The 25,595-nt window shown below is 42.8% G+C and overlaps 1 protein-coding gene across 1 annotated transcript; it reads right to left on the reverse strand.

Moving 5' to 3' along the window:
• Positions 1 to 17,176: 17,176 nt before the first annotated feature.
• On the reverse strand, positions 17,177 to 24,219 carry LOC120878958 (dendrocyte expressed seven transmembrane protein). The gene is made up of 3 exons (XM_040261899.1): positions 23,184 to 24,219; positions 18,515 to 18,823; positions 17,177 to 17,432 (listed from the first exon to the last, which is right to left on the reverse strand). The coding sequence occupies exons 1-3, from the start codon at positions 24,210 to 24,212 to the stop codon at positions 17,238 to 17,240; spliced, it is 1,533 nt and encodes a 510-aa protein (XP_040117833.1). The 5' UTR covers positions 24,213 to 24,219; the 3' UTR covers positions 17,177 to 17,237.
• Positions 24,220 to 25,595: the final 1,376 nt, after the last annotated feature.

Below are 25,595 nucleotides of genomic sequence, written 5' to 3' on the forward strand. Positions count from 1 at the left end.
TATTGTGGCTAAGACACAATTCCAAGTTCCATAGAGCAACTTTCCTCTGGCTGTACATCAAAAATTCAATTCTGAAGGACCTACTGTTTGGCACAAGTTATTTTTCAATAACTGCCATGGGAAAAGAATATATATATATATATATATGAATCACTTTGCTTTGTGCCCAAAATTAACACAGCATTATAAATCAGCTATACTTCAATAAAAAAAAAAGAAAAAATTTTCAATTCTGATTTCTCCTAACATCTTCATATCTTAATTTAGCAGTAGAGTGCATCAGAGGATAATGTAAAGTTTATCCTAAATGTGTACCTAAGCTATGACCCAGTAAGAGATATCTTTAAAAGTGTTGGTTCTGCATACTGTACATACCATACAAGGGGTAATTCCCTAAATGGGAAAGAGATCCTAAACAGAGCGAATGTATGTAGATGTATAGTTGATTCATTTTACTGAACAAGAGAACTGAACACAACATTGTAAAGCAACTGTACTCCAATAAAAATTAATTTAAAAGTTTTTAAAGGCTTTAAAATAATAGTGAGCTTCCCTAAGCTCTGTGTGTCCAGCAGATCTGGGCAAGTCAGCTGACCTGGGATAAAGAAGGAAGAGCTGCCCTCTATTTGGATGAGGTAGGTGCCCACTGGGGTGCGCCCCTCCACTTGGTCAGCTTCCCCACATATTCTCTACCTGGTCCCTGCCCACCGTGGAGTCTGCCAGCCCTAGGAGGGAAGGAAAGGCAGCGGCCCTGAGCCCGAGCCCAAGCTCAAGGCCAGAGCTGGGATTATTAATGTCAGGGGTGAAGGGAAGCCTACAAAGGAACCGAGGGATGGGGAGGACCAGAGAACCTAGGTCACAGAAGCTAAGGTCTTGTCCAAAGATTCAGGGACAGACTTTTCATCTATTTTTAGATGAAGTAACAAGATGTGGAAACCAAAAAAAAAAAAAGTGGCTAGTTCTCCCATACTGCACAATGGTGATGACTTATGCAAAACATCCTCTTTTTCCTATTTTTAACTAGATCACAGAAGCTGCGTCAGAGAACTGGCTGCTGACTAATCCTGTTGAGACGCCTTTCTCTGAATTGCATAAATGACATCTATGCTAGAGAACATTCGAGAAGGGGGGGGAAACTGTTAAAGACTACTGCACACAGGGCATCCTTATAAATAGTCTTCTGAGTGGGACTGAAGTGTTCTGGGCCACAGCTTTCTGGGAGTTGTCTAGGATTTCATGGCTGAATGAGGCAGACATTCAAAGAGAAATCATTCATTTACTTAAGCTGAATTAATGGTCCCGTGACTTTCTCACATTCCAAAGTACAGTGACGACTGTTTTTCAGATTACCTGGAGAAGAATGCTGGTTTTTCAGAAAAACTATTATCTTGTGGTATAAATATCCCCACACCAGGAACAGATATTTTATTAGAGAAAAGGAGTCAGGAACGAAAGCAAAGGGTTCTCAGTTCTTTATGGATGAGAACCACGTCATAACAATGGAGGCCCTTGAACATGAGCAGAGACCTGAGCCATCATGGAAGGCAGCCCCTCTCCATTGTACTGAAGGGGAGATGGCAGTGCTGGAGATGCTGTGGGGACCAGTTCCTCCTACCTCCCCGGACCCACCACTTCCTCATCATCGGGCAGATCCCCAGCGGTCAGTCTCTGCATCTCTTTGCCTGGGAGCTTTCTTCATAACTGAGGGAAGTCAGATGTGCCAGGAAATACACACCACCCAGAAGCAGCACCAGCCGCTGCAGGACTTGGTGTATAAGTACCCCAGGCCCTCACCCTTCAGTGGGATAACCCCTAGGTATGGGGGCTCCAAGCTGCTAACACAAAGAGAAAGTGGGCTGCAGGCTGTGGTGAGTGGATGTTGGCTAGAAGTTAATGTAATAATGTTGGTTTGCTTTCAAAGTATGTATATGAGTCTCTGTGTATATCTGTATGGGGTGTGTAGTGTATATATCTATATATACACACACATATATGTATAGATATATTGAGTGTATTAATATATATGTAAGTATATATATATATATACAATAAATATTATAATGATGTTTATGTATGTTACATTCTATATACAGAAGGTGATACTGTTTTTCTGTTTGCAATGGTGTTACAAAGTTTCTTTTTAAAATAAACTTATTTAAGAAAAAATGCTGGGTTGATTTAAAGCACATGTAAGTACATGATAGAACATGAATTATGCTAATATGATAAAAAATGGGGAAGGCTGTGCATGAATGACTAAAGTTAGTCTGGTGTCTCCTGCCTCAGATCCCACTGGTGCTGTAGAAACTGTGGAGAGAAAGGAAAGCTGGCTTCAGGTCACCTGCCTCAGTTTCAAGCAGGGCAACTCTGTGTTTGTTGGGTTGGGAATCAGTGATTTAAAGAGTGAATTAGAAATACAAGCTACTAGATATAAAATAGATAAAAAACAAGGACCTACTGTGTAGCACATCAGAGGGCAGACACCCTGAAACCATACTCACAGAAAACTAGTCAATTTAATCACACTAGGACCACAGCCTTGTCTAACTCAATGAAACTAAGCCATGCCCGCGGGGCAACCCAAGATGGGCGGGTCATGGTGGAGAGGTCTGACAGAATGTGGTCCACTGGAGAAGGGAATGGCAAGCCACTTCAGTATTCTTGCCTTGAGAACCCCATGAACAGTATCAAAAGGCAAAATGATAGGATACTGAAAGAGGAACTCCCCAGGTCAGTAGGTGCCCAATATGCTACTGGAGATCAGTGGAGAAATAACTCCAGAAAGAATGAAGGGATGGAGCTGAAGCAAAAACAATACACAGCTGTGGATGTGACTGGTGATAGATGCAAGGTCCGATGCTGTAAAGAGCAATATTGCATAGGAACCTGGAATGTCAGGTCCACGAATCAAGGCAAATTGGAAGTGGTCAAACAAGAGATGGCAAGAGTGAACGTCAACATTCTAGGAATCAGCGAACTAAAATGGACTGGAATGGGTGAATTTAACTCAGATGACCATTATATCTACTACTGCGGGCAGGAATCCCTCAGAAGAAATGGAGTAGCCATCATGGTCAACAAAAGAGTCCGAAATGCAGTACTTGGATGCAATCTCAAAAATAACAGAATGATCTCTGTTTGTTTCCAAGGCAAACCATTCAATATCACAGTAATCCTAGTCTATGCCCCAACCAGTAATGCGGAAGAAGCTGAAGTTGAATGGTTCTATGAAGACCTACAAGACCTTTTAGAGCTAACACCCCAAAAAGATGTCCTTTTCATTATAGGGGACTGGAATGCAAAAGTAGGAAGTCAAGAAACACCTGGAGTAACAGGCAAATTTGGCCTTGCAATGCAGAATGAAGCAGGGCAAAGACTAATAGAGTTTTGCCAAGAAAATGCACTGGTCATAGCAAACACCCTCTTCCAACAACACAAGAGAAGACTCTACACATGGACATCACCAGATGGTCAACACCGAAATCAGATTGATTATATTCTTTGCAGCCAAAGACAGAGAAGCTCTATACAGTCAACAAAAACAAGACCAGGAGCTGACGGTGGCTCAGATCATGAACTCCTTATTACCAAATTCAGACTCAAATTGAAGAAAGTAGGGAAAACTGCTAGACCATTCAGGTATGACCTAAATCAAATCCCTTATGTTTATACAGTGGAAGTGAGAAATAGATTAAAGGGCCTAGATCTGATAGATAGAGTGCCTGATGAACTATGGAATGAGGTTTGTGACATTGTACAGGAGACAGGGATCAAGACCATCCCCATGGAAAAGAAATGCAAAAAAGCAAAATGGCTGTCCGGGGAAGCCTTACAAATAGCTGTGAAAAGAAGAGAACTGAAAAGCCAAGGAGAAAAGGAAAGATATAAACATCTGAATGCAGAGTTCCAAAGAATAGCAAGAAGAGATAAGAAAGCCTTCTTCAGTGATCAGTGCAAAGAAATAGAGGAAAAGAACAGAATGGGAAAGACTAGAGATCTCTTCAAGAAAATTAGAGATACCAAGGGAATATTTCATGCAAAGATGGGCTCTATCAAGGACAGAAATGGTATGGACCTAACAGAAGCAGAAGATATTAAGAAGAGGTGGCAAAAATACACAGAAGAACTGTACAAAAAAGATCTTCATGACCAAGATAATCACGATGGTATGATCACTCATCTAAAGCCAGACATCATGGAATGTGAAGTCAACTGGGCCTTAGAAAGCATCACTATGAACAAAGCTAGTGGAGGTGATGGAATTCCAGTGGAGCTATTTCAAATCCTGAAAGATAACACTGTGAAAGTGCTGCATTAAATATGCCAGCAAATTTGGAAAACTCAGCAGTGGCCACAGAACTGGAAAAGGTCAGTTTTCATTCCAATCCTAAAGAAAGGCAATGCCAAAGAATGCTCAAACTACCGCACAATTGCACTCATCTCACATGCTAGTAAACTAATGCTCAAAATTCTCCAAGCCAGGCTTCAGCAATACGTGAACCGTGAACTTCCAGATGTTCAAGCTGGTTTTAGAAAAGGCAGAGGAACCAGAGACCAAATTGCCAACATCCGCTGGATCATCGAAAAAGCAAGAGAGTTCCAGAAAAACATCTATTTCTGCTTTATTGACTATTGCAAAGCCTTTGACTGTGTGGATCACAATTAACTGTGGAAAATTCTGAGAGAGATGGGAATACCAGACCACCTGACCTGCCTCTTGAGAAATCTGTATGCAGGTCAGGAAGCAACAGTTCAAACTGGGCATGGAACAACAGATTGGTTCCAAATAGGAAAAGGAATACGTCAAGGCTGTATATTGTCACCCTGCTTATTTAACTTCTATGCAGAGTACATCATGAGAAACGCTGGACTGGAAGAAACACAAGCTGGAATCAAGATTGCTGGCAGAAATATCAATAACCTCAGATAGCAGATGACACCACCCTTATGGCAGAAAGTGAAGAGGAACTAAAAAGCCTCTTGATGAAAGTGAAAGAGGAGAGTGAAAAAGTTGGCTTAAAGCTCAACATTCAGAAAACGAAGATCATGGCATCCGGTCCCATCACTTCATGGGAAATAGATGGGGAAACAGTGTCAGACTTTATTTTGGGGGGCTCCAAAATCACTGCAGATGGTGATTGCAGCCATGAAATTAAAAGACGCTTACTCCTTGGAAGAAAAGTTATGACCAACCTAGATAGTATATTCAAAAGCAGAGACATTACTTTGCTGACTAAGGTCCGTCTAGTCAAGGCTATGGTTCTTCCAGTGGTCATGTATGGATGTGAGAGTTGGACTGTGAAGCAGGCAGAGCACCGAAGAATTGATGCTTTTGAACTGTGGTGTTGGAGAAGACTCTTGAGAGTCCCTTGGAATGCAAGGAGATCCAACCAGTCCATTCTGAAGGAGATCAGCCCTGGGATTTCTTTGGAGGGAATGATGCTAAAGCTGAAACTCCAGTACTTTGGCCACCTCATGCAAAGAGCTGATTCATTGGAAAGGACTCTGATGCTGGGAGGGATTGGGGGGCAGGAGGAGAAGGGGACGATGGAGGATGAGATGGCTGGATGGCATCACTGACTCAATGGAAGTGAGTCTGAGTGAACCCTGGGAGTTGGTGATGGACAGGGAGGCCTGGCGTGCTGCGATTCATGGGGTCGCAAAGAGTCGGACACGACTGAGCGACTGAACTGAACTGAACTGAACTGAACTGAACTGAGCTGATGCAACATCTGAATTATATCCAACAACAGAATTATATTCAACATTCCCTTATATAACCTATAATGGAATATAATCTGAAAAAAAACCTGAATCATTTTGTTGTATACATGAGACTAACACAATATCATAAATCAACTATACTTCAATTTAAAAATCCAACGTTGGCATTGAATTGTACATCTAAAAACTGTTAAAATGGCAAGTTTTATGTTATGTATATTTTGCCACAATACAAAATATAACTTAAAAAAAAAGAATGAATTCAAAGAAGGGAGGTTTACTGCTTAAAGGAATATTAGTCGGTATGTTTGCAAATTTCAGGAGTCCAGCACTCAGCTGATCAAGAAATTGGAGCCCAGAGAGATTAGATGACATTTCCTAGTTCCCACACAGACATTGTGACCAAGGCCAGGTGGGTGTATTCTCATCACTCCCTCCCATGCTCTTCCCGCTGTGCTCACTTCCTGAGGTAGGGGGACTTGAAGGATAGGAGGAAGCCAAAGAGGAACAAGGCTGGAGAGCGCTTTACAGGTGCGGAGGTCCAAGAGCTCGAAGGTGTGAAGGCGGAATGCAGGTGACTCCTCCCAAGCCAGGTGGGAAGAGCTTTTTGACTGAAGGGAGGGTTGGGGCAGAAGGGGAGTGAGGAATAAGGTGAGGAAATAGACTAGGATCAGACCAGAGTGGAGCGCAAATGCCCGGAGCCGACTCATTGGAAAAGACCCTGATGCTAGGGACTATTGAAGGCAAAGAAGAGGGCAGCAGAGGATGAGATGGTTAAATGGTATCCCCGACTCAATGGACATGAACAAACTGCAGCACACTCAGAGACAGCAAAGGACAGGGGAGCCTGGTGTGCCACAGTCCATGGGGTCACAGAGAGTCAGACATGACTGAGCGAGTGGACAACAAACAACAAATGCCTGGTGTGTGAAGTTGCTTAGCTGTGTCTGACCCTTTGAAATCCTATGGATTGTAGCCTGGCAAGCTCCTCTGTCCATGGAATTCTCCAGGCAAGAATACTGGAGTGGGTAGCCGTTCCCTTCTCCTGGGGATCTTCCCAATGCTTGGTGAGGAGAATGTTAATGCCCCAGGATTTGTGATCCAAATCTCTGAGCTGGGAATTGAGAGATCAAAACCAGGCTATAGAATGCAGCATGGTAGAAAGTAACCGTGATCAAATATTGCTTCATGAACACACAATTTACTTAGCCTGTCTGTGCCTTAGCGTTTTCATCTATAAAACAGCAGCAGCATCAGAACTTCCCTCTTGAGATTTTGGTAAGGATTAATGGAAATTATACATCCCAAACAATGTCTGGTATCTAGTGAGGGCTCAGTAAATAATAGCTGCTTTGATCTCTGAGGGGCTTCCCAGGTGGGGCTGGGGGTAAAGAACCTGCCTGCAATGCAGAGGACATAAGAGAAGTGGGTTCGATCCCTGGGTTGGGAAGATCCCTTGGAGGAGGGCATGGCAACCCACTCCAGTATTTTTGCCTGGAGAATCCCGTGAACAGAGAAGCCTGCTGGGCTACAGTCCCTAAGGTCATTCAAAGTTAGACACAACTGAAGCGACTTAGCATGCACACATGATTTCTGAGGACTGAATTGACTCTAGAAATGGAAGTGCCTTGGCTGAGCTAGCTCGCAGCAGAGCCAAAATTAGAAGTCAGATCCTATAATTTCTAATTCAACATTGTATTATATTTTAAAACAGCAGATTATTTATTTTCTGATACGATTATTTATTTCTGATATGCATTAACATTTCCACTTGCAAGGCATAGTGCTTTGTGGGCAGTCACTACAATGATTTCCTTTTAGAAAAAGAATTTTGATCAATTTCTTTCATTCTATAATTAATATATTACATTTAGAGTGAGAGCACTGTTTGCTTTGAAAAAGCCACACTTTCCATTTTCAGCCAACTGACGTTGCAGCCTTACTTTAAACCTTATGAAATTATGACATTTAGAATATAATAACTATTCTGATTGTTTCTTTGTGTCTGCGGAGAAAACATTTATTTTGACCAAATGCTATCTTTTCCCTCTTTCATCAAATGAATCATACTTATGACCCAAGTGCATCTGTTGTTCTTTATGATTCATTGATCAACCATGAAAGAACAAACCATGAAACTTGGGTGATAGGTTATCGGTGATTCTCTCCAGGAGACTGCAGTCTCCTCAAGAATTATAGACCTGAAGAGATGGCTTCTCACTGAGGAACAAAAGGTTTAAACTCACAGTGGGAAGCCTCCACTTTTAAGATCTGCATCTAAGACATGGGTTGCCAAGACATCTAGCTTTGAAAACCAATAGGGCTCTGTCCACAAGCCCCATGAGGCTATGGGAGGGAGGTGGGCTCTTAAAGGGTTCCTGTCCTGGGATGCACCAGCCGGAAAGCTCAGGGTGTAGGGCAGAGACAGGGTGCTTGGACTTTGTGAGAGAGAGGCCCATGTGCTGGTCTTGGAGTTGGCCTGGGGGCCGGCATCTGATCTGACAGGCATTTGGGGGCCTGCTGGCACTCTGAGGGGGGAAGTTAAGGGTCTAGTGGCCACTGTCTTGGCTCTCTGCCCACCACCTCTGGACCCTGGGATTCCCCCAGTGGAACTTTTATAGGCATCTGGCTCCCAGTCTTTGCAGCTGCTGTCCAGGGGCCACTCCTTGATTGCCTGGCTCTGATAGGCAGCCAGGCTTGAATGCCTGGATCCCATGGCAATGTGGCAGTCTGCGAGATGGTTCTCGATTGGTAGCCACCCGGGGCAGTGCACAGGTGGTGATCTGAGGTGCTCCCCCCAGTCCCACACGAGGCTGTCTGTCTGGGTGGCCTCTTTGCTGGTCCTGGAGCTTTGACCGGAAGGACAAGGCCACCTGTAAGACCCTGTGGAAGTGGATGTTCTCTCGGGACAGGTAGGCTAGTGCAAAACATCTCTGCGCCCTCCCACTGCCTCACTGTACCTTGCGGGTCTCTCCCAGATGGAAGCGCATATGCTTAACTGGAGCCCCAGTTTGGAGGATTGCTGCCCAGGGGACACCTCAAGATGATGGCAGGGAGACATGCCTTTGCAGGCCTGTAGCACTGGTATAGACTTACAGGCTTTAAAGTTGCTGCCTGCCAGTCTGGCTTCTTAATTACATACCACCACATAGCACGTTCTTATTATTTAGTCACTAAGTTGTGTCTGACTCTTTGTAACCCCATGAACTGCAGCACACCAGGCCTCCCTGTCCTTCATTATCTCCAAGTTTGTTCAAATTCATCTCCATTGAGTCAGTGATGCCATCCAGACTTCTCATCCTCTGTCACTCCCTTCTCCTCTTGCCCTCAATCTTTCCCAGCATCAGGGTCTTTTCCAATGAATCAGCTCTTCGCATCAGGTGGCCAAAGTATTGGAGCTTCAGCTTTAGCATCAGTCCTTCCAATGAATATTCAAGGTTGATTTCCTTTGAGATTGACTGGTTTGATCTCCTTGCAGTAAAAGGGCCATTCAAGAGTCTTCTCCAGCATGAAAGTTTGAAATCATCAATTCTTTGGTGCTCAGCTTTCTTTATAGTCTAACTCTCCCATCCATACATGACTACTGGAAAAACCATAGCTTTGACTATACAGACCTTTGTCAGCAAAGTGATGTCTCTGCTTTTTAATACACTGTCTATGTTTGTCATAGCTTTTCTTCCAACGAGCAGCATCTTTCAATTTTGTGGCTGCAGTCACCAACTGCAGTGATTTTGGAGCCAAAGAAAGTGAAACCTGAGACTGTTTTCACTTTTTGCCCATCTATTTGCCATGAAGTGATGAGACTGGATGCCATGATCTTCATTTTTGAATGTTGAGTTAAGCCAGCTTTTTCACTCTCCTCTTTCACCTTCATCAAGAGGCTCTTTAGTTCCTCTTCACTTTCTGCCATCAAAGTGATATCATCTGCATATCTGAGATTGTTGATATTTCTCCCAGCAACCTTGACTTCATCTTCTGAGTCATCCAGCCCAGCATTTCACATGAGGTACTCTGCATACTAGTTAAATAAGCATGGTGACAATATACAGCCTTGACGTACTCCTTTCCCACTTTTGAGCCAGTCCAATGTTCCATGTCCAATTCTAACTATTGCTTCTTGTTCTGCATACAGATTTCTCAGGAGGCAGGTAAAGTGGTCTGGTATTCCAATCTCTAAGAAATTTCCACAGTTTTCTGTGATCTACTCAGTCAAAGGCTTTACCTTAGTCAATGAAGCAGAAGTAGATGCTTTTACGGAATTCCCTTGCTTTTCCTATGATCCAGTGAATGTTGGCAATTTGATCTTCAGTTCCTCTGCCTTTTCTAAATCCAGTTTATTCATCTGGAAGTGCTTGATTCTGCTGAAGCCTAGCTTGTAGAATTTTAAGTATAATTTTGCTAGCATGTGAAATGAGTACAATTGTATGCTAATTTGAACGTTCTTTGGCATTGCCTTTCTTTGGGATTGGAATTAAAACTGACCTTTCCAGTCCAGTGGCCACTGCTGCTGCTGCTGCTGCTAAGTCACTTCAGTCGTGTCCGACTCTGTGCGACCCCATAGGCGGCAGCCCACCAGGCTCCCCTGTCCCTGGGATTCTCCAGGCAAGAACACTGGAGTGGGTTGCCATTTCCTTCTCCAATGCGTGAAAGTGAAGTTGCTCAGTCGTGTCCGACCCTTAGCAACCCCATGGACTGCAGCCTACCAGGCTCCTCCGTCCATGGGATTTTCCAGGCAAGAGTACTGGAGTGAGGTGCCATTGCCTTCTCTGGGCCACTGCTGAGTTTTCCAAATTTTCTGGCATATTGAATGCAGCACTTTAACAGCATCATCTATTAGGATTTGAAATAGCTCAGCTGGAATTCCATTACCTCCACTAGCTTCGTTTGTAGAATGCTTCCTACTGTTCACTTGACTTCACACTCCAGGATGTCTGATTTTAGGTGGGTGACCACATCATCATGGTTATCCAGATTACTAAGACCCTTTTAATATAGTTCTTCTGTGTACTCTTGCCACCTCTTCTTAATCTCTTTTGCTTCTGTTAGATCCTTGCCATTTCTGTCTTTATTGTGCCCACCTTTGCATGAAACAAAAACTCTAAATGTGAAAAATAATCTTCCACAATCTCACCAGCAATCATTGGCTTTTTCATTCATGCCACTCTCTAATCTGTCCAGTTTATTTTCAGAATCTGTAATGACTTTTGTTTTCTTATATGGTGATTTAAAAATACTATATTGTTCAGTCAAAAAAACACACCTCTCTTAAAAAAAGTTATGCATGTGCTTACTAAACACAGCATTAGTTTCTAATGTGTATGTCAGTGATAAATTTATGAATATCCTGGATTACCCTCCTTCTTTTTCTCTTGTGCTCTCCTGCAATTGTTCCTGGACTGACTTTGGTAACTGGTGCTTGTCAAAATAGATATTTCATATTCACCTCTTCAATTCAAGCTTACTAAACTTCACAGATATAGTGGTTCCGAACCATGATATACATTATTAAGAACAAGCAATTAGCTTGTCATTTTATTTAAAAGTACAAAGTTCTAATTTCAAAAGTTTTGCATGCATTTACCAAAATTATATGAGAATCTTTTCAAAGTTGCTTTTTAATCTTTTGAGTTTCCCTAACTTTGCCAAATACATTGATATTATTAATAAATCTTTACAATAATTATTTTTAAACAAATTTGCTTAGATTTTAAGATGTTTAATTTTTGTAAGCAGTTTTATAAATATAGAAAAATACTGGGAATTCTTGAAAGCAATAATTTAAAAAGCTGACCTAATAAATTCTCTGGTGCATGAACTTTGATGAATTTATATATGGTGTATGAACTTCTATAAATGCACATCACTATATCTTATGTTATCATAAGGCTTAATGATTATGGTCTTAGGGTAACATGAAAGGTTTCTTTTAAGTAATACCCAACATCTTCAAGAGAACAATTAACTTTCTTTACTTGGAGGGAGTGTGAAGGATTGGTGACTCTAATCATTTTTATCAGATTAATTAAAGTAAATGACTTAACCATATCATTAAAACTTATTTTGCCTTTAAAAAGTGCAAGTGAAGTCGCTCAGTCGTGTCCAACTCTTTGCAACCCCGTGGACACCAGGCTCCTCCATCCATGGGATTTTCTATGCAAGAGTATTGGAGTGGGTTGCCATTTCCTTCTCCAGGGAACTTCCCGACCCAGGGATCGAACCCAGGTCTCCCACATTGTAGACAGATGCTTTACCATCTGAGCCACCAGGGAAGTCATTTTGCCTTAAATGCAATAATAATAATTGACCTCAGTGGTCTTTGTCAGTATTAATGACTGGGTGAAAAAGTTAGTTCTTACTTCCTTAGGCGTTAGATATTTTTATTTCTTTCTCTTAGGTGAATTAAGACAAAAATATATGATAAGTGAAGATGTAAACATATCCCATATTATAATTAGGATTGACTAGGTTCTAACAGAAAAAGCAGCAGATACAGAATCTAAGAGGAAAAACAATATTTAACATCCTCAGTATAACAGTAAAAGAAATGTATTAGTATGAAGATTTTTAGAATTATTGTATCTTACTGTCAAAGAGAAACACAACTGACAACAAATATGGAGTCAATGAGGGCATCATAAAGACACTTATGGCAAAATATGGCCACCAAGTACAGATTCATGAGATGAGAAATAGTGATTTAGACCATGTGATACAGTTTTATAAGCCATTAAAATTAGAGGTGAAAGGAAGTTGTATTAAATTACTTAGGGCAATATCTTTCTGCCTCTACAAGATTAAGAGAGTGCACTTCACAATAGATGTCTCCAGAAATTTAACTGACCATTCATTTAAATCTAAAGTGGATAAGCTGAAATTTAATAAGCATTTTATGTCCTACATTAGACTGGCCCTAATAAGCAAGTCTGAATCTTGTTTTCAAGATCAAAATTGCCTTTGGTGACCAGCACCTCTTTGCCTGTCTGTCCTTCCAGTAGGGACAAGCTCTTCAGAATAAGGGCAAGCATGCCTAACAGATAATAACAGCAGGACATTCACCAGGTATCTGGCGAACTGTTCAAAGTCATGGTCCATTAGAAACAACAGGGATTTTGCTACTTCGGAAAGGTAATTTGGTTTCAAGGAAATTAAGACCCCTTTACCAACCCCTCTAGTGCCCTTCTCATAGAGAAGAGGGGTAAACAGAGCATTCAGTTTAGAGTGTTCAGATGAAGGCAGAGAAACAGGCCATTGTTCCCTGAAGGCACTGCCTGCTCCATGCCCTTGGGACTTAGCAAAAGCTGCTGCTGCTGCTGCTGCTAAGTCGCTTCAGTCATGTCCGGCTCTGTGCGACCCCACAGACGGCAGCCCACCAGGCTCCCCCGACCCTGGGATTCTCCAGGCAAGAACACTGGAGTGGGCTGCCATTTCCTTCTCCAATGCATGAAAGTGAAAAGTGAAAGTGAAGTCGCTCAGTTGCGACCACATGGACAAAAGCTACCACATATTATTATTTATTGTCTAAGCATACGTCTGTCTTCCTGACTAGACTGAAAGCATCCCAGAGGCAGGGACAAAGTGAGTTATCTGGGCATCCCCAGCACCTTCTATGTGCCCTGTTCAAATTTTTTCTGTGGATAAAGGTGATATTTTTAGGTAAATAAGTAAGCTAGTTAATTAATAGAATTTAGAAAGGCTGAGGATCCAATTTTCTCTAAAAATTGAGTAGTAGTAGTATTTTAAATTTTTTATTAAAGTAAAATTGATTTATAATGTGTTAATTTCTGCCATAGAGCAAAGTGATTCTGTGATATATACACATTCTTTTTAAAATATTCTTTCCCACTATGGTTCAGCATAGAATATCGAATATACTTCTCTTTGCCATACAGTGCATGTGCGCTAAGTCTCTTCAGTCCTCTCCAACTCTGCAATCCTTTGGACTGTAGCCCGCCAGGCTCCTCTGTCCATGGGATTCTCCAGGCAAGAATACTGGAGTGGGTTGCCATGTCCTCCTCCAGGGGATCTTCCTGACTCAGAGATCAAACCCGCATCTCTTACGTCTAAGCTGCAATGGAAGGAGGGTTCTTTAGCACCTGGCCCCCTGGGAAGCCTGGGCTGTGCAGCAGGACCTTCCTATCCACTCTGTATAGAAGAGCTTACAGCTGCCACCCCCATCTCCCATTCCTCCCCTCCCCAGCCCCCTCTCCCTTGGCAACCCCAGATCTGTTCTATTTGTCCTTGAGTCTGCTTCTGTTTTATAGATACATTCATTTGTGTCATATTTTAGATTCTACATAAGAGTGACATCATAATGTATCTGTCTTTCTCTTTCTGACTTCCTTCACACAGTATGGTAATCTCTAATAGCATCCACGTTACTGCAGATGGCATTATTTTGTATTTTTTATGGCTTAGTAATATTCCATTGTGCTGATATATAGGCACCACTCCATTTTTATCCATTCCTCTGTTGATGGACATTTAGGTTGCTTCCATGTCTTGGCTACTGTAAAAAGTGCTGCTATGAACATAGGGGTGCATATATCTTGAATTATAGTTTTGTCTGTATATATGCCCAGGAGTGGGATTGCTAGATCATGTGGTAATTCTATTTCTAGTTTTCTGAGGAACCTTCATACTCTTTTCCATAGCAGCAGCATCAACTTTCATTTCCAGTAACAGCACAGGAGGTTTACCTTTTCTCCACACCCTCTCCAGCATTTGTTATTTGTAGACTTTTTAATGATGACTATTCTGAACTGTGTGAGGTGGTACCTTATTGTAGTTCTGATTTGCATTTCTCTAATCAACAATATTGAGCATCTTTTCATGTGTCTACTGGCCATCTGTATTTCTTCTTTGGAGAAATGTCTATTCAGGTCTTCTGCCCATTTTTTGACTGTGTCATTTGGTTTTTTGTTGTTGTTGTTGAGTTGTATGAACTGTTTGGAAATGAAGTCCTTGTCATTTACAAATATTTTTTCTCATTCTGTAGGCTTTTTGTTTTGTTTCCTTTGCCATGCACAAGCTTGTAAATTTGATTAGGTCTCATTCATTGATTTTTGTTTTTATTTCTATTGCCTTGGGAGACTGACCTAAGAAAACATTGGTACAATTTATGTCAGAGAATGCTTTGCCTATGATCTCTTCTAAGAATTTTATGGTATCATGTCTTATGTTTAGGCCATTTAGAGTTTATTTTGTGTATGAATGTATTCTAACTTTAGCAGTTGATTTTTTGCCTTACTTAACGTGGGGCAGATCCCTTCTCTAGGAGAAATAAGTGCCAAATGAGTAAAAAAAAATCACATATCATATCAATTTATTAATATATATATTTGTTTATAAAATACAGTAAAGCATAAAATCACTAGAATATTTATAAAATCCCAAACTACAAATTTATCTTCACCACAGGTCTTTTTTGGTCAAAACGTTATGGTAATTACATCAGCACTTATCAGAGTTTGGGCTCTAGAGCTGGTCCTATGTGCTATTAATAGTTATTACAATTAAAATTGTACCAAAGTTTAATAATTTGAGAAAATTTGGGGTGAAACAAAATTATATGATATTCCTCTATTATAGGGTTTCTCAAAGATCTATTATTATAGGGTTTCTTTTAAGTCTTAAAAATTATGCCAACATGTTTTATGGATCTTCAAGTTTGGAAGGCAGCTGATATGGATTTATTAACATCATTTATCTCTTTTATGAAACAACGAAGGGATCAGTGGTTTGAGGAACACACTTTGGGAAATGCTGACTCAGACAGAATTCTAATGTAGCCTCCTTCTGTTAGAGAAATTTCACCATTGACGACCTGTATTGAAAGAACGGCAACGTAAAACTTCGTGAAATGATGGTTCTCAGTGCTGGCTGACCATTAGAATCATCTGGGAACTTCAAACATGCAGAAGCCAAGACCACATCCCAGGCAAGATAAGTCAGGGTTTCTGAGGGTACGTTTTCCCATCAAGAAGATAGAAATAATGCTACCAACCTCACAGGATTATCATGAAACATAAATGAGATCATATGTGTAAAATGCCTACTCCAGTGCCCAAAACAAAAGTTGTTTTTGAAAAAAAAAAGTTTCTCTCTAGGGATAATGTAGAATTTCAATTTAAAAATGTAGAAGATATTATGAAAATAGAAAATCACTATTTGGCTGGCAGTTTTGCATCCTTGAATGCAATAACTAAAGGGTAAATGTATGATGAGAAACAGGATATTTGCCTAGTCTCAAAGTATTTCTTCACAACATACTTATTCATTACAAAGGGAAAATAGTGACTTCAGCAGTGGAAGAATCTGCGGACCCCATCTTAATTAAGCAAAGAAAGGTTGCCTCACCAGTAACGAGGCATGGCAACATGACCTACCCCTGATCTCGTGCATTGAGAAGAGCATGTCAGCACTTCTGTAGTACAGTTGCTAAAAAATACATCTCTGGGGTTTCCTTACTAGGAAACATCAGACAAACCCAAATCAAAGGACATTTTACAAAATAACTGGCAGCACGCTTCAGAAGTGTCAAGGTCATGAAAGAAAAAGAAAGACACGCTAAGGAACTGTCCCTGATCAGACGAGAGTAAGGAACTATGACAAACAAATACAATGCGTGAGCCTGGACTGGATCAAGGACCAGTCCTAGGGACATTAGTGGGATATTAGTAGGACAATTGGTGAAAATCCAATGAGTTGTGTAGATTCTGCATTTTCCAAATGCTATTACCTGGTTTCGACAATTGTGCTGCAGTTATATACGATGGTAAATTTCAGAGATGAGGGGTGATGGGTAGATGGAATGTGGTACTATGTTGCAACTTTTTTGTAAGTCTGAACATTTTTCAAAATGAAAAGTTTAAAAATTTTGCTGTTTATTTCTTTCCTACTCAGACACTATAGAGAAAACAGAATCAGTATTTTTTTCCTTAGGTGTTATAGGGGAAATATGTCTCTGTGCTGCACAGTGTATATTGAGTATCCTGAAAAAGAGGCCCAAGGTGAACATTGTAACCAGTCTTTCATATGATGTTAATAAATGTGTTCTCTAAATAAATGTGGCTAGAGGATTTGGTAAAAGAGGAAAAACCAAAGAGATCCAGGAAAGTAGACAGTAGGAGAGAGGAGATGGTGGGAAGAAATTGGGAGCTGCTGGAGACGGGTTTTGGAAAGAGTTCTTGAATAAGGGTGCAGGAGGCAGACAGACAATTGTGAGATTAGGAAATAACCATGAAGGATATTAAGGAGGGCAGAGAAGGGACAGAAGTGGCATCATACATGTATGTTCTCCTTGATAGTTGCTTGTGAGTCTATAGTAGAGAATTTGATTTTTCCTAATTTTTTTCTTTGAATATTAATCTATGCTGAGACTCATCCTTGAAGGGCCTGGGTTATAGCCCTGTTTCACTGACACAGTCCAGACCACGTGCCTGGTCTGTGAGACAGACAGCTTAACCATTTACCTGGGAGCCCTTTATGGAAAAAAGTAGCTTGACCCTGCAAACTTAAGCCGCTGAAGGATCCTGCTGTGCAGTTCTCTCTTGCTGGGGATGAGGAAGGGCCGCCATCTGTAGACTTGAGAAGAACTGCTGGCACAGGGTGGATGAAGAGCTTTGTGGGGTCTCTTCTGGGTTGTCTTCACTGGCAATGTCCATTTGTTTCTTCCCAATCACTTCCAAGACTGGAAGCCAGAAATGAATCTGAAAAGACATAAGGTTGGATGAATGAGCATTAGAATTATTTCAGCTGCCACTGACATAAACTTTTCAAAAGACTGTGAAAATGGCCAGAAAAGCTTATCCTTACTTAAGGATTGTCTTGGTCTTTCATTGTCTATGAAATATTTTCCGATTCTGTAAGTTGTAGATGGCTGATGGCAACAATGCAAATGATTCTCGTCCATAGGCATGCAAATGAATTTCACCCAGTAGAATACAACTCATCCTCCCATCCACCCTGGTGGAACAAGCCTGTTTTGCATCTATTAAGCAAATTAATTTTGGTCTTCTCAGTGGTTTGTGTATATGTGTGTGATTTAAATTGTTCTTTGAATTGGTTGGAATTTCTTACTGTTGCCTTTTAAATGAATAAGTTGAATAAAGTCTTTGACAAGTGTTCATTTCATATATGTGTGAAAGTCACACATATGTATGTTATCATACATATGTATAAATATACATATATCATATAAATATAAATATCATCATATATTTTTTAAAAACTTTAATGTTTATTTATGTGGCTGTACCAGGTCTTAGTTGCAGCATGTAAGATCTAGGTCCCTAACCAGGAATCGAACTCGAGTCCCCAGGATTGGAAGCTTGGAGTCTTAGCCACTGGACTACAAGAACAGTCCTTATGTCTTTTAATGCTGGACAATGAGCAAATTCTTTGGAGTTTACCAAGTTGTGGCAGATACTTCCCTTCTGTTCTTTATTTACTCTGGTAAAATAACTCTCTCTGGGCATTGTCTTTTAGCAGCCCTTAGAGAAGGCATTCCCAGTAGCCTCTCTTCGATAAGACTGAAAAACTCACTTGGAATCAGCGTTTTGAAGGATTATTCTTGCAGAATCTTCTGGAACAACCAGCATTATTGTAGAATCTTCTGGACTTAGCCATGTGTGTCTATTCCTCATCCTCGCCCCCTCACCCTTAGGGTTTCCCCATCTGTTGCTGGGGATATAAGCCTTAATGTAAACTTGAAAGAGTGCTTTGAAATTCCATTTGCCCTTGAAGCTCAAAATTTCCCTAGTTACAGGTTACACCCCCATTTCAGCTTTACCTTTGTAAAGTACAGACTTAGTTTCCCTTTTACTTCTCCCACTGGCTGCTTTGATCTTTTCTTCAGTATCTTCGCGTGGAGGTATTGCACACGCTCCCCCTGCACGCTTGGGTAGAAGGATGCTGACACCAGGATTTTAAGTTGCATCAGGACAGAGGACAATAGTCCTAGCATCACTAGTATCACAAGAATGATGCTGAGAGGAATCCACGTCTTAGATAGAAGGAGCTTTGGTTTAGGGATGCAGGTCGGTTCAAATAGAGATATATTAAAGGAAGAATCATGGATGATGTCTTGAGTCCCTTGTTCCTAAAATAAAAGAATAAAAAATCAAGATCCATGCCATTTTCATACCCTGCCCTAGTCTTTCTCTATACAGCTAGCAGCAGGTAGCATTTATCTTAAAACATGCAGGGAGCTTTGGTGGAAGGAGCTATTCCAACTCCTTTTATGTGCAATGGTTGGAGTAAAGAAGGAAGGAGTTTTGTTGTAGCTACTGCAGTGTTTTGCAAAGTGGATTTGGGGAATTATAGATTTCCTTGAGAGAAGGATATCAGGTAAGTTTATTTGCTCTGTCTCTTCTTTAGAGAGAAATGATGCCCACGAGACTGTTGAAGGCTCTGAGAAGAAAGCAGAGAAATTTGTTTGCTTCAGCAAATCCTTCTCCTAATAACATCTGAAAGGATTTTAAAATTATATATTTATTTTATTTTTGGCTGCACTGGGTTTTTATTGCTGCACACTGGCTTTCTCTAGCTGTGGCAAATCAGGGCTACTCTCTAGTTGCAATGCCTGGGCTTCTCATCGTGGGGCTTCTCTTGTTGCAGAGCATAGGCTTTAGGGGACTGAGGTTTCAGTAGCTGTGGCACACCCATGGGCTTGATTGCTCTGCAGCACATGGGATCTTCCAGACCAGGGATCAAACCCATGTCCCCTGCACTGGCAGGCAGATTCTTAACCACTGGACCACCAGGGAAAAGAAAAAAGTGAAAGCCACTCAGTCTTGTCCGACTCTTTGCATCCCTTGGACTATGTAGTCTGCCAGGCTCCTCTGTCCATGGAATTCTCCAGGCCAGAATACTGGAGTAGGTAGCCGTTCCCTTCTCCAGGGGATCTTCCCAACCCAGGGATCGAACCCAGGTCTCCTGCACTTCAGGCATGTTCTTCACCATCTGAGCTGCCAAGGAAGCCCAGACCACCAGGGAAGTCCTCTTCTAATAATTTTGACCTCATAACCCACGTATGGAACACCTGTTTCTATACTTCAGAGGATGTGGGATTCATGAAAGATGGTTTTAGCTCAACTGGAAGGGATTTTTTGTAGCAGAGCCCATCAAGACCCAGTCATAGTCTCTGCATCTTGACAAATACCCCGTCAGCAGACCACAAGGTCATAAAGATGTGTAGGCATTAAATTATGTTCTCAGTCACCCTTCTAGAGCTTGAAGTGGTGGGGATGGGGTGGAATTATTCTTGATGCAAGGATACTAAAAAGAGTATATTTACTGAAAGTGGCTCTAAAATCCTATTTATAGAGGTCTCAAAATAGGACAATTTCTCATCTCTCTTGGATGCTAGGACGGGTGCATTCCTTCCTGCTTGAAGGCAACAGAATAAACCAGCTGCCCTCATCAAACTGACCTAGAGGGCAGATGACATTGAAGGGCCACCCAGACAAGCCACCAGCAGGAGACGTGTGTGCTGATTCAGCTCTTACTTTTCCCTGACCTGAGAAAGTCACATCGTCTCTCAGTGGATCTGTTTTCCAATTTGGTAAAACAGGAATTAATGGACCAGATCCTGCCCACGAATAAACTACTCCCAGTGTAAATTAAGCACCTTGGGGATGGAGCATTAACCTTACAGACTGGAATACTTAGTAAGTTATTATCACCCCAGCGCCCCAGAGCCCTGGGGCCCAAAAGCCGGCAATGACTTCTGAAAAGAACCCAACCACACCCAGAGAACACCGTCCACCTTGGATTCACCCCAGTACCAGTCAAAAATCTGGAAACCCCAATCCAGGGACTTTAACACAAATGTCAAGTCCAATCTGCAATTTCCCCAGCACTATAGCTAGGCAGGAGAAAGCCTTCTTGTTGCCTCTCCTCTTCTCTTTTTAAAAAAAGACAGTTTGCCTGAGATTAAGTAGAGAGTTTTCAGTCCCCAGAGCAAAGGCATGCACTCTTTTTAGTACCGTTGAAGAAACAAACACATCGATTGAGTCAGTGATGAGAAATCCTGCAATAAAAAAGCAGCGGGTGTCCAGTCTGGAAAGAAGTTATTTAGTTTAGGAATCTAACCGGGGATTTTGCAGTTGGGAATCAGGATTGAGTCAACACTTTTGTAAGGGCTTGATAGAGGGCAGTGTGGAAGACACTCTCAAAATACAGAGCCATGTATTAAATGGTATCCCAATATTTTAAAATGTGTTTGCCTCTCCCAAGTAAACAATTTGCCAGAATGGCATCAAGTCACAAACGAAAAGATTCACTCAGGTAGCATACAGTCCTAAAAAGTTAATGCAGCCTGGTGCTGGGCACACAGTAGGTGCTCAATAAGTAGCGACCTAGTAGCTACTTTTTTCTTATAGTGCCCAGCCATCCAGCCAGGTCACATCATCTCCCATCTTTCTTCTTTAAATAAATCATACAAAAGTGGGAGGAAACTTGAGCCAGTGTTTCTCCTCTTGCTTGCTGCTGCTGCTGCTAAGTCGCTTCAGTTGTGTCCGACTCTGTGAGACCCCATAGATGGCAGCCCACCAGGCTCCCCCGTCCCTGGGATTCTCCAGGCAAGAACACTGGAGTGGTTTGCCATTTCCTTCTCCAATGCATGAAAGTGAAATCGCTCAGTCCTGTCCGACTCTTCACGAGCCCATGGACTGCATGCAGCCTTCCAGGCTCCTCCGTCCATGGGATTTGCCAGGCAAGAGTACTGGAGTGGGTTGCCATTGCCTTCTCCTCTTGCTTGACTGCTTTGCAAATCTGCCCCAACAGAGGGACCAGAAATCTCCAAGGACATCCAGGAACAAGAGAGGCACTGCCAGTCAAGTGGAAGCCAGCCGCTGCAGGCACGGTCTCCCAGGCTCCGCAGCAGAGTCATACTCAGGTCTGTCCCAGCGCCCACGGCCCTGCTGTTGTGAGTGTCCGAGGCGGCCTCCCCTCGCCAGATCGTGAGCAGCCCTCACGCTTGAGACATCTCTGCATCCCCAGGACCCCCGCAACAACACTCAAAAATGTATTTGTCAGGACACTGTCACTTGGAAGTTTCTGGGCCTTTTTCAAAAGGCATAGATCGCTTCCCTCTCCCACTCCCGTCTCCCCACCGTGCCCCCGTCTAAAACAGTGAGAATTCACAAACCAGGCATGGGTTTTGGCTGAGAGAGAAACAGATGAGAGAGGAACCAAAAGAGAAAGAAAGAGAGGAGCTGGTTAAAAAAGGGACTACGGGAAGGGGATGGACTGTGAAGGAGGGAAGGAGGGGTTCTTTTACCAGCTGCCCCCCAGGATCCAGCCAGCCTGAGAAATCTTATTTGGCTTCCATCTGAGACTCTGCTTCCATTATCCACTCTGCTCCAGATATCTTGAGCAACGGGGGGTTCTTGTAATTAACTGAAGTCTTCAGGGGAAGGGAATGCTCAGAGTAATCAACTCTGAGACGCAGCCCAGGAGTGGGAGGGACAGGGGCCAGACGGCACCTGCTGACCAGGAGAAAGTGGAGGGAGAGTGTAGACACCACAGGCGGAAATGGGGTTTCAGAGGAGGGTTTCCAGGTCCCCTTCTGCCCTTGCCCTCTGAGATTTCCCCCAGCAGAGGCACAACCTACTGTAGCTCCATAAAGAGGGAAGAAAGTCCGACACACGGCAACAGGGGATGGTGTTTTCACCAGCCCAGGCTAGTGTACACCACCCAGGATGCATGACATTCCTGCACACACGCATGTGCAAACACACACAGCTATACACATTGTGTGTGCACATGCACACAGACACATACACTAGACACACAAGGGCACATCCCACCTAGCTCAGCTCCACAGCGACTGGGTTTAAACACAAGTAAGACAAGTATCTGACAGCGTGCACATCCTCTGAAATGTCCAGAATGGGCTCAGTCGTGTCTGACTGTGACCCCGTGGACTGTAGCCCTCGATGCTCCTCTGTCCATGGCAAATATTCCAACCAAGCCTACTGGAGTGGGTTGCCATTTCCTCCCTTAGGGAATCTTCCCAACCCAGGGACTGAACCCAAGTGTCTTGCATCTCCTGCACTGGTAGGTGGATTCTTTACCACTGTACCTGGGAAGTGGCAAGGGAAGCCCCCTGGGAAGCCCCCTGAAATGTCCATGTAATCATAAACTGCCACAGGGAAAAAATGGAAAAGAGGAAAGATGGGATGAACAAAAACCATGGTCTTTTTTGTTGGGACATGGCTGCCCCAGAAAACTAATGCCGTGATCAAAGATGTTCAGAACGTTATCATATAACGCTGGGGTTTCAACTCAGTTTAACCAACTTGTTTGGGGCTCTTCCTATATTCCAAGCTCCATGCCAGGCACTGGGGATCCAGGAAGGAAATAAAACACTGCCCTTCCTTGGGATGTTCACTATCTTTTGCAAAGAAACAGCAAGCAGCTAGGATACCAGGTGAGATGGGCCTATGAGCACCTACCTGTCTGTGCAGTTTCAAGTGCACCTCGAGCCCTGGCAAGCTTTGGAAATGTTTGCTCATGGAGAAAATGAGCGAGTATAGCAGGTAATCTATGGCTGCAAATAGCAGCCAGATATAGAGGTGGGTAAGAACCGGGAGGAAAAACAGGCCCAGGTTCCTCCTGTCTTTAGGAGTCAGCCAGAAAGACGGGATGACAACATACTTCTTCCTTTCCTGCTTATTCAGCGGGAGGACACAGGGCCTCTGTTCACGCCTCTCCCTTTCGTCCAGCTGAACAAATTGCCTGGTGAGGTAGATGTTCTCAAATTTCCAGCCACAAGGGTCCAAGAATCGCTTCATGAAGAGGCCAGTGCCAAGCAGCACCAGCAGCAGCCCTGTGAGGGCAAGGAGCTGCCGCCCCAGGGAGCACAGCACCTCCGTCGCCGTCACCATCTGGTACAAGACACCCAGGGCTTTGTCCGTGGTGTCGTTGAGTTGAGCCTCCAGGGCTTGGCTGGGACTGATAAGAGAGACCTCCAGGGTCTGGTTCCAAGACACAAGATCATCAAATAGACTCAGGTGAGTGACAAGGCCGTACACCCACCGAATTGCTTCGATATATTTTTTCAAAAGTGGGAAATGGATGGAAAAGCTCTTTGCCCTCAGGTTGCAAGTCATACTGTCCAGGAGCCCTTTAAAATTGTGAAAGATATTTTCCACGTGTCCGAAGATGACCACCCCCATGCCCGCAGCGATCAAAGCGTTCCTGCCTTCACGCAGGCCGCATGAGAGGAAGAAGAGCAGAATGAAACACCGTGCGTGCTTGGAGCAGCACAGCAGAACGCACGTGGCCATCCAGGAGGTGATGAAGGCGATGAGTGAGGACAGGAACCAGTAGAAGGCCCCAGAGAGGAGGCCCACGGAAATGAAAGCTACAAAACAGCAAACCCCCACGTGCTGGGTAAAGGCCATCCATCCAGGGCTTCTTGGAGACACATATGTCCCCCAAAGGCTTAAGAAGATGTCGGTGCCTGAGGTCCAGACGCCCATGTTCCCTGTGTCCCTGGAAATGAAAAACAAACCAGGGTCAGATGCTGCTTTTAAATGTCCTCTGTCACTTTGCAAACAGCACAGTGATAGATTGATTGCAAAAAGAATGGCCATAATTCTTTACCCTTCTCAGTCTCCATACTGTTTTCAAACTTAAATTGGGTCCACTTGCCTGAACACAGTAAAGCTAACCCACTGGCACCGGATGGTGGGGAAGGGAAGTAGAGTTTATCCCAAGGTCCCCAGTGTGGGGCCAAGCAGGAGAATGGGCAGCTAGTGTTCAAAAGACCCAAACTTGATATAAATGAGCTTATTTACGAAATAGAAATAGACTCACAGACACAGAAGACAAACATTGTTACCAAATGGGATCATGGGGTGAGGGGTGAAGGAGAGATAAATTAATAGTTTATGATTAACATATATACACTTCATGTGTAAAATAGATTACAAATACAGACCTACTGTATAGCACAATTAACTGTATTCCATGTTTTTGTAATACCCTAGGGAAAAGAATCTGAAACAGAATATATATATATATATATATATATATATATATGTGTGCGGTTGTGTGTGTGTCTGTGTGTCTCTAAGGACCCTATCCTGCCAGGCTCTTCTGTCCATAGGATTTCCCAGGCAAGAATACTGGAGTGGTTTGCCATTAAATTATGTATATACATACATATATATATATATATATATAACTTAACTTGTATATATATAGCTTAATCACTTTGCTATATACCTGAAACTAACACATTATAAATTAACTGTCAGTCAGTCAGTTGGAGAAGACTCTTGAGAGTCCCTTGGACTGCAAGAAGATCCAATCAGTCCATCTTAAAGGAAATCAGTCCTGAGTATTCATTAGAAGGACTGATGCTGAAGCAGAAACTCCAGTACTTTGGCCACCTGATTCAAAGAGCTGGCTCATTTGAAAAGACCCTGATGATGGGAAAGATTGAAGGCAGGAGGAGAAGGGGATGACAGAGGATGAGATGGTTGGATGGCATCACTGACTCAGTGGACATGAGTTTGGGTGAACTCCAGGAGTTGGTGATGGACAGGGAGGCCTGGCGTGCTGCAGTCCATGGGGTCGCAAAGAATCAGACATGACTGAGAGACTAACAGTTCATGTCCGATGCTTTGCTGAACCTCAATAAGAGGTAAGTAATTTTAAAAAAAGGCCACAACTCCCAATGGCTTTTGGGGAAGGGCTGTTAAAGGCAAGATAGGGGAGAGGCTTGCAGGTGCCTGATCAGCTCATGTAGCTCTTGATTGCTCAGTGGTGAGTGTGACATTCTGGGAATGAGCATCATCAACCTGGTTCCAACAAGTCTGAGGTCCACCTGATGTGGTCAGCCTGCAATTAACTTCTTT

This window comes from Oryx dammah, unplaced genomic scaffold, assembly GCF_014754425.2.
Source record: "Oryx dammah isolate SB20612 unplaced genomic scaffold, SCBI_Odam_1.1 HiC_scaffold_19, whole genome shotgun sequence".
Lineage (NCBI taxonomy): Eukaryota > Metazoa > Chordata > Mammalia > Artiodactyla > Bovidae > Oryx > Oryx dammah.